This window comes from Rhinopithecus bieti, unplaced genomic scaffold, assembly GCF_001698545.2.
Source record: "Rhinopithecus bieti isolate Rb0 unplaced genomic scaffold, ASM169854v2 scaffold_33326, whole genome shotgun sequence".
NCBI lineage: Eukaryota > Metazoa > Chordata > Mammalia > Primates > Cercopithecidae > Rhinopithecus > Rhinopithecus bieti.
Window position 1 is genome coordinate 870,222 of NW_016814921.1, and position 12,566 is coordinate 882,787.

The 12,566-nt window shown below is 36.5% G+C and overlaps 1 protein-coding gene across 7 annotated transcripts in view; it reads left to right on the top strand.

Moving 5' to 3' along the window:
- Positions 1–12,566, top strand: part of ADAD1 (adenosine deaminase domain containing 1) — a 52,654-nt gene that overhangs the window by 11,706 nt on the left and 28,382 nt on the right. For all 7 annotated transcript variants that reach the window (XM_017852622.1, XM_017852624.1, XM_017852627.1 and 4 more), the window contains exons 5-6: positions 4,315–4,383; positions 7,086–7,211. In XM_017852622.1, coding sequence (XP_017708111.1) covers positions 4,315–4,383; positions 7,086–7,211 — 195 coding nt within the window. The remainder of the gene's footprint in view (positions 1–4,314; positions 4,384–7,085; positions 7,212–12,566) is intronic.

The following is a 12,566-nucleotide window of genomic DNA, read 5'->3' on the forward strand; positions in this document are numbered from 1 at the left end:
TACAGGCGCCCGCCACCTCGCCCGGCTAGTTTTTTGTATTTTTTAGTAGAGACGGGGTTTCACAGTGTTAGCCAGGATGGTCTCGATCTCCTGACCTCGTGATCCGCCCGTCTCGGCCTCCCAAAGTGCTGGGATTACAGGCTTGAGCCACCGCGCCCGGCCTCTTTGTAGATTTCTAAGAATTTGTTTCATGAATCTGGGTGCTCCTATATTGGGTGCATATATATTTAGAATAGCTCTTCTTGTTGAATTATTCCCTTTACCATTATGTAATGCCCTCCTTTGTCTTTTTTGATCTTTGTTGTTTTAAAGTCTGTTTTGTCAGAGACTAGGATTACAACCTCTGCTTTTTTCGCTTTCCATTTACTTGGTAGATTTTCCTCCATCCCTTTATTTTGAGCCTGTTTGTGTCTTTGTACATAAGATGGATCTCCTGAATACAGTACACCAATGGGTCTTGACTCCTTACCCAGTTTGCCAGTCTGTGTGCTTTAATTGGGGCATTTAGCCCATTTACATTTAAGGTTAGTGTTGTTACATGTGAATTTGATCCTGTCATCCTGATGCTATTTGGCTATTTTGCACACTACTTGATGCACTAGTTTATTCATAGTGTCGTTGATCTTTATATTTTGGTGTGTTTTTGCAGTGGCTGGTTCCAGTTTTTCATTTCCGTATTTAGTGCTTCTTTCAGGAGTTCTTGTAGGGCACATCTGGTGGTAATGAAATCCCTCAGCATTTGCTTCTCTGGAAAGGATTTTATTTCTTCTTCACTGATGAAGCTTAGTTTGGCGGGATATGAAATTCTGAGTTGATAATTCTTTTCTTTAAGAATGTTGAACATTGGCCCCCAATCTCTTCTGGCTTGTAGAGTTTCTGCTGAGTGGTCCACTGTTAGTCTGATGAGTTTCCCTTTGTAGGTGACCTGGCCTTTCTCTCTGGCTGCCCTTAACAGGTTTTTCCTTCATTTCAGCCTTGGAGAATCTGATGATTATGTGTCTTGGGGTTGATCTTCTTATGGAGTATCTTAACGGTGTTCTCTGTATTTCCTGAATTTGCATGTTGTCCTGTCTTGCTAGGTTGTGGAAGTTCTCCTGGATACCATCCTGAAGTGTGTTTTCCAGCTTGTTTCCATTTTCCCTGTCTCCTTCTGGTACTCCAGTCAGTCACAGGTTCGGTCTTTTTATGAAGTCCCATATTTATTAGAGTCTTTGTTCGTTCCTTTTCTTTTCTTTTTTTTCTTTCTTTTTTTTTTTTTTTTTTTTTTTTTTTTTTTTTTTTTTTTTTTTTTGTCTATTCTTGTTTGCATGTCTTATTTCAGTGAGGTGGTCTTCAAATTCTGATTCCCTTTTTTCTGCTTGGTCGATTCAGCTGTTGATAGTTGTATATGCTTCACAAAGTTCTCGGGCTGTGTTTTTCAGCTCCATCAGGTAGTTTATCTGAACTGGTTATTCTAGTTAGCAATTCCTCTATCCTTTTATCACGGTTCTTAGCTTGCTTCTTTGCATTGGGTTAGAACATGCTCCTTTTAGCTCAGCGTAGTTTTTTATTACCCATCTTCTGAATCATACTTCTGTCAGTTTGTCCATCTGATCCTCCGTTCAGTTATGTGCCCTTGATGGAGAGACATTGTGATCATCTGTAGGAGAAGAGGCACTCTGGCCTTTTGGGTTTTCAGTGTTTTTTCATTGATTCTTTATCATCTTCGTGAGATTGTCTAGTTTCAGTCTTTGAGCCTGCTGACCCTTGGATAGGGTTTTTGGGGAGCTTTTTTGTTCTTATTGATGCTATTGTTGCTTTCTGCTTATTAGTTTTTCTTTCAATAGTCAGGTCCCTCTTCTGTAAGGCTGCTGCAGTTTACTGGGGGTTCACTTCAGGCCCTATTCATCTGATTCTCTCCCGTGCCTGGAGATGTCACTCAGGGAGGCTGGAGAACAGCAAAGATGGGTGCCTGCTCCTCCCTCTGGGGCCTCTGACTTTGAGGGGCACCAACCTGATGCCGGTAGGATCACTCCTGTATAATGTGCGTGACAATCCCTGTTTGAATGTCGCACCCAGTTGGGTGGCACGGGGAGCAGGACCCGCTTAACAGAGCACTTTGTCCTTTGTTGGAGAGGGTGTGCTTCACTGGGGAGAAACCCACTCCTCTGTGCTGCCCGGATTCCTCAGGACTATCAGGAGGAGAGGCTAAGTCTGCTGGTCCACAGAGATTGCTGCCACCCTTCCCACTTAGGGGCTCAGGACCAGGGAGATTCAAATTCTGTCCGTGAGCCTCTAGCTGGAGTTATTGGAGATCCTGCAGGGAAACCCCACCCAATGAGGAAGGATGGGTCAGGTTTAGGCCTGAAGACGTCCTCCCGCCACAGACTGCCACAGCCAGTATGTTGGGCTGTGGGGACAAGTCTTGGGACTTCTTTCTTTTGTTTGTTTGTTTTTGTTTGTTTTTTGTTTTGAGACAGAGTCTCTCTGTCACCCATACTGGAGGGCAATGGCGCAGTCTCAGCTCACTGCAACCTCCATCTTCCAGGTTCAAGTGATTCTCGTACTTCAGCTTCCTGAGTAGCTGGGATTACAGATGTGCGCCACCATGCCCAGCTAATCTTTGTATTTTTAGTAAAGATGGGGTTTCGCCATGTTGCCCAGGCTGGCCTCAAACTCTCGGCCTTAAGTGATCTGCCCAACTAAGCCTCCCAAAGTGCTGGGATTACAAGCGTGAGCCAACATGCCTGGCCTTGTACTTGGTGTTTTAAAATGCAAAACATCTTGTACAGTCTTTCTTTCTTTGTTGAAATTATTTATGCCTAATATATAGGATTTAGTATCTTTAATTTTCATTCCATGGAATGAAATCTATCTTTCTCTGAGTTTTAAAGTTCTGCTTATCTAAAATCCAGAATGTCAACAACTCTATTACTGGGTTTATAACCAAAATAAAGTAAATTATTCTATCAAAAAGACACGTGCACTCTTATGTTCATCTCTGCACTATTCACAACAACAAAGACATTGAATCAACCCAGGTGCCCATCAGTGGTAGATAGGATAAAGAAAGTGTGGTATATATACAACTGTGGACTACTATACAGACATTAAAAAAAATAAAGTCATGTCCTTTGCAGCAACATGGATGGAACTGGAGGCCATAATCCTAAGCAAATGAACGCAGGAACAGAAAACTAAATACCTCAAGTTCTCAGTTGTTGTTAATGTTAGGAGGTATGATTAAGCATATATAGCCATAAATATTGGAACAGTAGACACTGTGGACTGTTGTCCCCCCACTGTGGGGGGAGGTGCGGGTAAAAGAAAAACTACCTTTGAATACTATGCTCACAATCAGGGTGATGGAATCCATATTCCAAACCTCAGCATCATGCAGTATTCCCAGTTAACAAACCTACACATGTACCTCTTGTATCTAAAAAGTTGAAAGTTTTTGAAAAAAAAAAATTTATGCTTTATAAATAATGTTACTATATGGTATGGGGATGTAGTGCTCTAAATAAAACTGGAATTTCTTATCAGATAAAATAATAAAAGTCCAGAGTGTATGTATCTAAACCATACTTAGTATTTTTCTTTTACTGGTATGAGCTCTAAGGTGACATTGTCATCTTTGTTCATTTCTGTCTTCCTCAAAATTAATTCCAGAGAAGCAGTTCTGTTTGCTTTCTTTGTCTTTATGAATGATTCTTAAGAGAAACTGACTATTTTAATTGGTACCTTGGCTTCTGGAGCTTCTTCCTTAAGTTTTCCTGATTATTGTTATTATTATTTTGTCCGCAGGTTTAGTGGTTTTTAAACTTTTTTCTGTACTCCCTAACTTTGGAGACCAAATTGAAAAGCAGTTGTAAAGAGTAGGGCTAAAAGCATTGAAAACTGTGAATGTAGCATTCCCTTAGAAAAATGTCCTGATAAAATAGTGTTATTTATAAAATTATATACTTTACTCATTAATTTTTAATAGAACATTAATTTAAAATGTTTTTCACCATATTGTAAATAGAAAGTTGTTTACATGTATCTAAAATAGGACTTCATTTTAGCAGCTTTTCAGGATGTTTCATCTATTACAAAGCAAGCAATATTGTAGTATAAGATTAGGAAACTCAGAAATTTGTTTGCATAAACAATTTCAAAATAAGAAAGACATTTATCAGGGCTGAGCTAATGAGTATTTGATGGCCCAGAGTTGGCAAAATACAGAAAAAAAATAATTTTTGGATTGCTGTTTCATTACAGAACAAAAGAGAAATACCAGCTCTTTGGAATGTTGAAGTTTCATGTTTCCTTATGTTTTTGTTTTGTTTACAGGTCCTCCTCCTTTCCCTGCAGAACCTGTTGTTTTACCTGAACCAGCATATGTTTCAAAAGTACATTATGGTAGGAAAGTTTTTTGTGATGTTCTTCTTTAGAAGAGTAGCCCAATTACAGATAGTAACAACATAATTAAAATAAGCATAGGTGCGAAAATGTACATTAACACTTTATCATCCAAACCTTTCACACTTCTACAAAAGGAGAATTTTTTTCTATACTATGCTAAAATGAAAGAAATAAGGAATGGAGAGGAAAGACTGAAGAAAAGGTTTTTTTTATTTTTTTATTTTTTTTCCTGTAAGGAGATGTTTTATCAATTTCATACATCTTTTTTAGAATTTTTTGTTTTGGTGGGCTTGTCATAAATGAAAACCAGTGGCTTTCTGGTACTTGGAGATCATTTGAAACATTCATTTCAAATAATTTGTTTATTTAGTTTTAATGGCCATTATTTGTCACTCAAGCCCGAGAAAGCTACAGCTTCAATTGAAGTTACTAGTTGTGTGACCTAGTGTGGCCTAGTTGTGTGACCTGTTACTTCTCTGTGTACCTTTTTTACTCATCTGTAAAATAGTTATTACAGTAATTATCTCATAGGGTTATTATGAGGATTAAATGAATTCATAAGTGTAAAATTCTTACATCAGTGCCTGGCACACCATAGATGCTCACTAAATAGTAACTAATATTATTTTATTTTAACAATCACATTTCACATTGTATAGTAGTTATTATATACTTTGCCTGTTAGATTATGAATATCCTGAAAGCTAGACAATTATTCTTAATTTTTACATTTACTACCTAGTGAGCACACTTCAGACTTTAATGAGTATTTTAAGAGGAAAAGAAAAGGAACCTTTATTTTCCATTTTCCTGGCCTGCAGGCTAGGATCTGAAAAGTTCTATGCCTATTCAGCATTCACTGTCTTTCTAAGACAGAGTAAAAGGCCTTGCACATTTGTGTTCTTGCTTGAAAGAAAAAGACCAGACCAGGGAAAATAGGCCCTTTCAAAAGACAAAATCCACCAATAGTTAGATATAGTGTCTGGCCTAACAGTTGTAAGAATTGATGAAGTGAGGGCAATGAGGGATCAGTCCTACAGCAGTGATCTCTTAATATGAGAAGAGGCTCTTATCTTTCCTTTCAACTTCTGTGGACATTTTTAGTGAATAAGAGGATAGAATCCTAAGTCAAGGATGGCAAATAATATAGATTGCTGTTACTTCAGGAAAACAAGTGATAATCTGTGAGAAAAAATATGTAGTTTTTATATATGTATTTTTAATACCAGGCTTGGTAGGCTCAGGTCAGGAGACATACATTTGTCAGAAAAGGGAAAGCAAATTCTTTAAATTTATGGGTAAAAACAAGTTTTGAATGTTATAACTTTTGAAGAAGAATGATTTGAGACCCACAAACTATTGGGCCAGTTACGGAAGTAGTCACTATTTCCCAGCCTGTCTGGTTTGCTGTATGCATATACATATATGTGTGTGTGTGTGTGTGTGTGTGTGTGTGTGTGTGTGTGTGTGTATTTATTTATTTATTTATTTATTTGAGATGAAGTTTTGCTCTTGTAACCCAGGCTGGAGTGTGGTGGCACAATCTCAGCTCACTGCAACCTCTGCCTCCCAGTTTCAAGCGATTCTCCTGCCTCAGGCTCCCAAGTAGCTGGAATTACAGACACCTACCACCAAACCCTGTCTCTACCTCTATTTTTAGTAGAGACAGGGTTTCACCATGTCGACAAGACTGGTCCCGAACTCTTGACCTCAAGCGATCTGCCTGCCTCAGCCTCCCAAAGTACTGGGATTACAGGCGTAAGCCACCACGTCCAGCCTACTTTGCTATATGTTTCTAACTGGACCATATCTTCATTAAAAATAATGAGGCCAGGCACGATGGCTCATGCCTATAATCCCAGCACTTTGTGAGGCCAAGGTGAGTGGATCATGAGGTCGGGAGTTCAAGACCAGCCTGGCCAATATGGTGAAACCCTGTCTCTACTAAAAATACAAAATTATCCGGGCGTGGTGTCGCATGCCTGTAGTCCCAACTACTCGGGAGGCTGAGGCGGAAGAATCGCTTGAACCCAGGAGGCGGAGGTTGCAGTGAGCCAAAATTATGCTACTGCACTCCAGTCTGGGTGACAGAGCGAGACTCCATCTGAAAAAAAAAAAAAGAAAAATCCATAGATAACTTTTGATGTATATTCTTGGTTATAAACTGTTCTATGGTAATCCTAGGTTACTTAGTACTATCTTCCTCTTCTTTCAAAATTTCTAGCTTTTTTAGTGAGAACGTGGAACTGTATCAAGAATCTAAATGCTTAGTGGTTTGTAGCGGTTCTCAATGGGACAAATAATAAGAGAATGTATTTTGGTTGTCACAATGATTAGGGCATTCAGTGGGGTGCTGTTCATCTTGCAAAATGTGTGACACATACCTGTACAACAAAGAATTGTCTTGTGTCCAGTATGACTTTTGAATATATCATCAGACAAACTCTACAGATATAAATCAGTAGTCTGCTAGTATGTAATACTGACACATCTTTTTATAAGTTATCCAAAAAGCTCAATAACTCATATTCTTTTAGAATTGAAAACTTTGAAATCTCAGTCATGACCTAAATTATAAATTTGCTTACAGATATCTATAAATTATTAAATAATTTGATTGTAAGGTTATGATAAGAATAATAAGACAGCTCTGGGAGGAGGACAATGTTCTTGAAATTTATGTTTTGATTTTTTTCTAGAAGGGAGACATATTCAGTATGCAAAGATTTCACAGATCGTTAAAGAAACTTTTAATCAACTAATTTCTAATCATTCAGAATACCTGAAATATTGCAGTTCATTGGCTGCTTTTATAATTGAAAGAGGTAAGTCCAAATATTTGGGAAAAAGTAATATTGTAATAATCTAATAGTAATATTTTAGTTAACTATCTTTGCCCCTGTACACAATGGTGTTGCATTGATTTGAAGTGACTTTTTCTGGTAAGTGTGGGTCATTAAACACAAAGCTTCTCCAGAGCAGAAATAAAGCACACTGACCAGGACCCAACAGAGAACTGCAAAATGGTAAAAGTCCTAACATTTTAAACGTTAGCCCTGCTGGCACCACTACCCTCCTGAAATCTAGTCCTCAGTAACATTAAGAATAGCATCTTTTCTTCTTTTACAAGTAAGAAAAGATTGATATATGGAATCTTATTCTTGTGGACATATAAAGTTGTGATTCTAACTATGTTTTTATCTTCTGTTAACCCTTCAATGTTCTGAGTTCATCATTAATTGAAACCATTTGAGTCTTACATTCGTCTCTGATTTAGATATTATAAATTACATAGAAACAATTTGAGATTTGATTCCTATTCTTAAGGAGTTATGATCTAAGTAGGCACGGTAGATAAATATACTAGTTGAAAGTCTAAGATGATAAAAGTTAAAACTTGTTTTCCATAATGCAAAAAGTGTGTGAGAATTCATAGATAGAAAAGAAATGATAGAGTTTAAAATCTTTTGGAATAGGCATGACTTAAGCTGTAACTTTAAGGGTTGATAAAATTTGGATAAATAGAAGAAAGGAAGACATTTTTGCATAGAGAAAGGAATGAGGGAAGCAGCAGTGAGAAAACTGCAGGACAATGAGGTAAATTTATTGCTAGTACAGATTAGTCTATGTACAGGAGTAATACAAAATGCAATTAGATTGATAAAATAGTGCCAGATTATGAAGTGGTTTAAAAACAGATCAAAAGTTAAATTTAACAAGATCAGTTAAAGCTGTGATTTCAAACAGTGATAGACTGTGGGCTGTAATTGTTGGGAGCATTAATCAGACTCAGTTCTGCTATTTAAATTACTTTGGGCAAATTATATACTTAACATCTCTATGCTTTAATTTTTTCTCATTTCTTAAAAGTAGAGATAATAGAAACAATAACAACCCAACTTCATGGAGTTGTTAGGATTAGATATAATAATGTCAATAAAGTATTTAGCATAGTACTTGGCATTTAGTAAAAGTCTAATTTCATTTGTAATGATTAAGATAAATGAGTATTTAAACAATAATTGACAAATAATTTTTTTAAAGATTTCTGGGGTTAAACCTGAATTATGGAATCACAATTTATGTAGTTGTGATGGAGTGCCTACATTAGAGTTGAGATGGACATAAATGGGAAGGGAAAAATACAGTTTTAAAAAAAATTGATAAGGTAAAAGTGGACAATAAATGATAGATGAAGTGACATGAATAAAAAGTAATACCAACATTTAAAGTTGACATAGGATAATCATGTTTCCTCATCCATAGGGAATCTAGAAGCTAGTGTGAAGCTGATTGGAGAAGAGCATGGATAAGAATAATAAATGTAGTTTTAGATGATATGAGTATGAATATAAGCAGGAAAAGCCTGAGTGAAATCAGATGAACATTCCTGGAGTCACTCACACAATCAGTACATATTTAAGATGTATTATTAGAAACTTTGCCTCATCAAGTTTTTAAAAATTTCAGTAGTTTTGGGGGAACGGGTGGTGGTTGGTTACAGAGATAAGTTCTTTAGTGGCGATTTCTGAGATTTTGATGCACCCATGACCCAAGCAGTCTATGCTGTACCCAGTGTTATCCCTCATCCCCTCTACTACCCTTCCCCCAGGGCCCCAGAGTTCATTATATCATTCTTATGCCTTCGTGTCTTCCTGGCTTAGCTCCCACTTGTAAGTGAGAACATACAATGTTTGATTTTTCCATTCCTCATTACTTCCCTTAGAATAATGGTCTCCAACTCTGTCCAGGCTGAGTAGTATTCCAGGGTGTGTGTGTGTGTGTGTGTGTGTGTGTGTGTGTGTGTGTGTGTGTGTATGCCACAATTTCTTTATCCACTCATTATTGATGGGCATTTGGGCTGGTTCCATATTTTTGCAATTGCAAATTATGCAGCTATAAACATGTGTATGCAGGTGTCTTTTTCATATAATGACTTTTTTTCTTCTGGGTAGATACCCAGTAGTGGGATTGCTGGATTAAATGATAACTCTACCTTTAGTTCTTTAAGGAATCTCTTTACTGTTTTCCATAGAAATTGTACTAGCTTACATTCCCACCAACATTGTAAAAGTATTCCCTTTATACCACATGCACGTCAATATCCGTTATTATTTTAATTTTTAATTTATAGCCAGTCTTGCAGGAGTAAGGTGATATTGCATTGTGGTTTTGATTTGCATTTCCTGAATATTAGTGATGTTGAGCATTTTTTCATATGATTTTTGGCCATTTTATATCTTCTTTTGAGAATTGTCTATTTGTGTCCTTAGCCCATTTTTTTGATGGGATTATTTGTTTTTTTTCTTGCTGATTTGAGCTCCTTATAGACTCTGGATATTAGTCCTTTGTCAGACGCATAGTTTGCGAAGATTTTCTCCCACTCTGTGTGTTGTCTGATTACTCTGCTGATTTTTTCTTTTGCTGTGCAGAAGTGTTTTAGTTTAAGCCTCATCTATTTATCTTTGTTTTTGTTGCATTTACTTTTGGGTTCTTGGTCATGAACTCTTTGCCTAAGCCAAAATGTAGAAGAGTTTTCCAACGTTACCTTCTAGAATTTTATGGCTTAATGTCTTAGATTTAAGTCTTTGATCCATCTTGAGTTGATTTTTGTATGAGGTGAGAGATGAGGGACCCAGTTTTATTGTTCTACATGTGGCTTGCCAATTATCCCAGAGTCATTTGTTGAATAGGGTGTCCTTTCCCCACTTTATGTATTTGTTTGCTGTGTCAAAGGTCAGTTGACTATAAGTATTTTGTTGTATTTCTGGGTTCTCTATTCTGTTCCATTTTTCTGCATGCCTAGTTGTATACCAATACCAATACCATGTTGTTTTGGTAACTGTAGCTTTGTAGTATATAGTTTGAGGTCTGGTAATGTGATGCCTCCAGATTTTTCTTTTTGATTAGTCTTACTTAGGGTATGCAGGTTATTTTTTGGTTCTATGTGAATTTTAGGATTTTTTCTAGTTCTGTGAAGAACAATGATGGTATTTCAATGGGAATTGCTTTGAATCTGTAGATTGCTTCTGGCAGTATGGTGATTTTCACAATATTGATTCTACCCATCCTTGAGCATGGGATGTGTTTCCATTTGTTTCTGTCATCTGTGATTTCTTTCAGCAGTGTATTGTGGTTTCCCTTGTAGAGATCTTTCACCTCCTTGGTTAGGTATATTCCTTTTTTTTTTTAGCTGTTGTAAAGAGGGTTTAGTTCTTGATTTGATTCTCAGCTTGGTCACTGGTGGTGCATAGCAGAGATACTGATTTTTGTACATTGATTTTGTATCCTGAAACTTTATTGAATTCATTTATCAGCTCTGGGAGGTTTTTGGATGACTCTTTAGGGTTTTCTAGGTATATGATCATATCATCAGTGAACAGTGACAGTTTGACTCCCTCTTTACTGATTTGGACGTTCTTTATTTCTGTCTCTTGTCAGGTTGCTCTGGCTAGGACTTCCAGTACTATGTTGAATAGAAATGATGAGCGTGGGCATCCTTGTCTTGTTCCAGTTCTTTCTCAGGGGGAACACTTTGAACATTTCCCTGTTCAGTAATGCGGACTGTGTGTTAGTCATAGATGGCTTTTATTACCTTAAGTTATGTCCCTCCTATGCCAATTTTGCTGAGGGTTTTCATCTTAAAGGGATGCTGGATTTTGTCAAATGCTTTTTCTGTATCTATTGAGATGATCACATAATTTTTGTTTTTAATTCTGTTTATGTGGTATATCACATTTATCAACTTGCATATGTTAAACCATCCCTACATCCCTGGTATGAAACCCACTTGATCATGGTGTATAATCTTTTATGCTCTTGGATTAAGTTAGCTAGTATTTTTGTTGAGGATTTTTGCTTCTATGTTCATCAGGGATATTGGTCTTTAGTTTTTCTTTTATTTAATGTCTTTTGCTGGTTTTGGTATTAGGGTGATACTGGTTTCACAGAATGTTTTCGGGAGCATTCCCTCTTTCTCTATTTTTGGAATAGTTTCAGTAAGATTGGTAGCAATTCTTCTTTGAATGATAGAATTCAGCTGTGAATCTGTCCAGTTGTGAACTTTTTTGTTGGCCTTTTTAAAATTATGGTTTCACTCTTACTGCTTTTTATTGGTTTGTTCAGAGTTTCTATTTCTTCCTGGCTTAATCTAGGAGGGTGTCTGTTTTCAGGAATTTATCCATCTCTTCTAGGTTTTCTAGTTTGTGCATGTGAAGGTGTTCATAGTAACCTTGAATGATCGTTTGTATTTCGGTGTCATCACTTATAATATCTCCTGTCTTGTTTCTGATTGAGCTTATTTGGATCTTCCTTCTTCTTTTCTTGGTTAATCTCACTACTGGTCTATCAATTTTGTGTGTCTTTTCAAAGAACCAGCTTTTTGTTTCATTTATCTTTTGTTTTTGGTGTTTTTTGTTTTATCTGTTTGGTGTTCAGTTTTATCTGTTTCTGCCCTGATCTTTATTATACCTTTTCTTCTAGTGGGTTTGGGTTTGTTCTTGTTTTTCTAGTTCCTTGAGGCATCACTTTAGATAGTCTGTTTGTGCCCTTTAAGACTGTTGATATAGGCATTTAATGCTGTGAACTTCCCTCTTAGCACCACTTTTGTTGTATCCCAGAGGTTTTGATTGATTGTGTCACAATAATTGCTTAGTTCAAATAATTTTTTAATTTCCATGTTGATCTCATTGTTGATACAAAGATCATTCAAGAGCAGATTATTTAATTTCCATATATTTGTATAGTTTTGAGGGTTCATTTTGGAGTTAATTTCCAAATTTATTCCACTGTAGTCTGAGAGAGTACTTGATATAATTTCAGTTTTCTTAAATTTACTGAGACTTGTTTTGTGACCTCTCATATGGTCTATCTGGTAGAATATTCCATGTGCTAATGAATAGAATGTATATTCTGCAGTTGTTGGGTAGAATGTTCTGTAAATATCTGCTAAGTTCATTTGTTGTAGGGTATAGTTTAAGTTCATTGTTTGTTGACTTTCTGTCTTGATGACCAGTGTAGTGTTGTTAGTGGAGTATTAAAGTTCCCCACTATCATTGTGTTGCCATCTATCTTTTTTCTTAAGTAGTAGTAATTATTTTATAAATTTGTGAGCTCCAATATTAAGTGCATATTTATTTAGGATTATGATATTTTCCTGTTGGACTAATCCTTTTATCATC